The sequence below is a fragment of the Habropoda laboriosa genome, unplaced genomic scaffold, assembly GCF_001263275.1.
Source record: "Habropoda laboriosa isolate 0110345459 unplaced genomic scaffold, ASM126327v1 scaffold128, whole genome shotgun sequence".
Classification (NCBI taxonomy): domain Eukaryota; kingdom Metazoa; phylum Arthropoda; class Insecta; order Hymenoptera; family Apidae; genus Habropoda; species Habropoda laboriosa.
This window is the reverse complement of record NW_017100281.1, coordinates 411,566-414,964: the sequence shown is the minus strand read 5'-3', so window position 1 is coordinate 414,964 and position 3,399 is coordinate 411,566. Positions and strand designations below refer to the sequence as shown.

The 3,399-nt window shown below is 27.6% G+C and overlaps 1 protein-coding gene across 2 annotated transcripts; it reads left to right on the top strand.

Annotated features, from left to right (window-relative positions):
• The first annotated feature begins 1,377 nt into the window (after window positions 1–1,377).
• On the top strand, window positions 1,378–3,134 carry LOC108573649 (ras-related GTP-binding protein A). Of its 2 annotated transcripts, none has more exons than XM_017936125.1 (7): window positions 1,378–1,413; window positions 1,734–1,847; window positions 1,955–2,054; window positions 2,134–2,518; window positions 2,578–2,793; window positions 2,862–2,977; window positions 3,043–3,134. In XM_017936125.1, the coding sequence occupies exons 2-7, from the start codon at window positions 1,836–1,838 to the stop codon at window positions 3,132–3,134; spliced, it is 921 nt and encodes a 306-aa protein (XP_017791614.1). In that variant the 5' UTR covers window positions 1,378–1,413; window positions 1,734–1,835. The 2 variants fall into 2 exon arrangements, with proteins under 2 accessions (XP_017791614.1, XP_017791613.1); XM_017936124.1 differs by lacking the exon at window positions 1,378–1,413 and adding an exon at window positions 1,594–1,647.
• The last annotated feature ends 265 nt before the right edge of the window (window positions 3,135–3,399 follow it).

Sequence of the window (3,399 nt, the reverse complement as noted above, 5' to 3'; positions counted from 1 at the left end):
ATGTTCTAGCATTATAAATATTACTAGTAAATATCAAATGTTTCTTTTTCAATATGAATCATTTTGCTTATGTAGTAATTTGTACATTTAAAGTATAATAACACAATTACATTGCATTTATACAAATTGAAGTAAAATAAAGTAATATTCATGTATCAAATCATCAATCCTTTTAATAAAGATAAATTATACTATGTTATATGTAATTCTGTTAAATGTAGTTACAGGTATAAATCAAGAAATAAATATTTTTAATTAAATACAAAATGTTTGTATAATATGACTAATTTATTTTAGTTTCATATATCAAAATACATTTTCCATTGTCTTTTAAGAGTTTTTTTATTGTTCTTCCTCTTTCTGTATTTTTTTTGTGTATCATGATTTTTCAACATTTTGATCTTAATTGTACAATGTTTAAATTTTATTTTCATTCTTTAATTATTGTCATGTTAATAAGATATTAAAAACTAATTTCAATATATTATAATTGAAATATCTTAGTTACAATATTAATCTTATGCCAATGCTTCTATTCCTTTGAATTTAAAAGATATATATGTATATACACAAACACACACACAGTGTGAGTCACATAACTTGTCTACCCCAAATAACTTCTAAAGCATGTGTTCTACAAAAAAGTATTTTATATAGAAATTACATGGTATATAAGGAAACATATGATGCTGAAACGGTTTTTTTAAATAACCTATTTGTTTACGAGATATCAAGGTGGCCTTAAATTTTTTAAATGGAATGCGTATGAATTTTCTATAATTTATACGATTATTCGTAAAAAAAATTAAAATCCAGCTATGAAATTATAAAAAAATGGCCAATTTCTGTCTTTAATTAACAGATTGTACAGGTGTATACCTGTACAGGAAGTTAATGGGTATCATTTTCGATACCTATTAAAGTAAAAGTAAGACCATGAACAACGATTTTGCAAATACCTTGTTAATTATTAGGTTTAGGATATATGAAGCTTAATTCCTTTTTACAGAAAATTCACTGCTCTTTTGAATTGTAATACAAAATGATATGCATTCCATTTAAAAAATTTAAGGTCACCTTGATATTTCGTAAACAAGTAGGTTATTTAAAAAAACCGTTTCAGCATTATATGTTCCCGTCGATACTGTGCGATTTCTATATAATACACTTTTTTGAAAAACGTATACTTTAGAAGTTATTCGGGGTGAACAAGTAATATGACTCACTCGGTATATATGTACATATGTATATATATACATAAAAGACGTTTCGTTTTTGTACACATTTGATATAATTTGAGTAACCAAGGTATTCCTTCAATATCTTATCTTAATAGCGTTTGAGTCATGACAACATGTGTGAAGTTAGCTATTAGAAGTTGTTAGTCACACAACAAGAAAGTAAAGGGTAATCGTAAGTTTCATATCATAAGACTGTTTACTATAAAAATAATCTCTATTTTCGTTTAGAATAACAAATGTTTTTTATTCTATGAGATGTTTGTAAATTATACCTGATATCGTTTATTAATCAACAAAAAGACTGGAGTGTTTCTATTGTATGTCATAAAGTTATACTATATTGCGATTCTTCAAATGGTATAGAATAACCTCGATATGAAATTTGACATTTGACCACGTATTTGACGTATGTACATGATAAACTGTCATCATGAACATACTGGAAGTTGTTTGATTGTACGACTATATCATATATTTGATGATTTGTTTCAGGAAAAGAAGATTGACTGTTTCAACAGTCGATCGACTGTTTGTTACAAAGAATTACTTAATTCAGTTTTAATTGAACCTTAAGTTCGATATTATCAGTTCAAAATGAAAAAGAAGGTATACTATTGTCATATTATATAAAATTGTAATTCTTTACATTGAATTATTCAATTTGTCAATATAAATTTTGCATAAGTTTTGTACACAACATTGAATTTTTTTAGGTTTTGTTAATGGGTAAAAGTGGTTCAGGAAAGACAAGTATGCGTAGCATAATTTTTGCTAATTATATTGCTCGTGACACTCGTCGCTTGGGAGCAACAAGTGTGTAATATTTGAATGATACTGTTTTATCAAATATTTTTTTTTGAATGAATTACTAAATTGCTGGTATGTTTAACAGTTGATGTAGAACATAGTCATGTTCGATTCCTTGGTAATTTGGTGCTAAACCTTTGGGATTGTGGTGGCCAAGAAGCATTTATGGAAAATTATTTTGCATCTCAGCGTGACAATATATTTAGAAATGTTGAAGTTCTGATCTATGTTTTTGATGTAGAATCAAGGGAATTAGATAAGGATATGCATTATTATCAAAGTTGCTTAGAAGCAATATTACAAAACAGTCCAGAAGCAAAAATATTCTGCTTAGTACATAAAATGGATTTAGTGCAAGAAGATCAACGAGATGTGATATTTAGAGAAAGAGAAGAAGATCTGAAAAGACTTAGCTTACCACTTGAATGCACATGTTTCAGGACTAGCATATGGGATGAAACATTATATAGGTATGGTTTTATAATTACATAATTGTATTTGATGATTTCACATAAATTGTTGTACTTAGAGCATGGTCTTCAATTGTATATATGTTAATTCCTAATGTGAAAGAACTTGAACAAAGTTTGAAACAATTTACAAACATTATTGATGCTGATGAAGTACTTCTGTTTGAAAGAGCAACATTTTTAGTGATTAGTTATTGTCAAAGGCAGCATCATAGAGATGTACATCGATTTGAAAAAGTTTCTAATATAATAAAACAATTCAAATTGAGTTGCAGGTAAGTTCTAAGAAACAAATCAACAAACAGCAATTACTTGAAAGTATATTTGTCAATCACATTTTTAGCAAACTGGCAGCACAATTTCAAAGTATGGAAGTTAGAAATACAAATTTTGCTGCTTTTATTGATGTATTTACATCAAATACATATGTAATGGTTATCATGTCGGATCCTGCTATTCGTAAGTATTTGTAGTTTGAAGTTCTCTTGTAATAGATATTACAATATTTTCTCGTATTATTTCAGCGTCAGCAGCAACATTAATCAACATTCGTAATGCACGAAAGCATTTTGAAAAACTAGAACGTGCTAGCCAAAGCTCGGCATTAAGTAGATAGAAATCAGCTCGACCCAGGCGTGTTGTCACCCGGGTCCAGGCTATAAATTACTATTAAATCTAAGAGTCACTTTCAAAGAAAATCATCAAAATGAAAGTGCATGGGAACTTTCTTTTTTTACTAATTACAGTAAATCCATAATTTTGCTAATAAATTAATAATTTCAATATGGTATATTCTGACAAAACCATTATGGACAGTATCATTTTCAGAGAGATTTGTATTATTTTCCAGAAAAGATTATTCCAAATTATTTGTAGTTTAT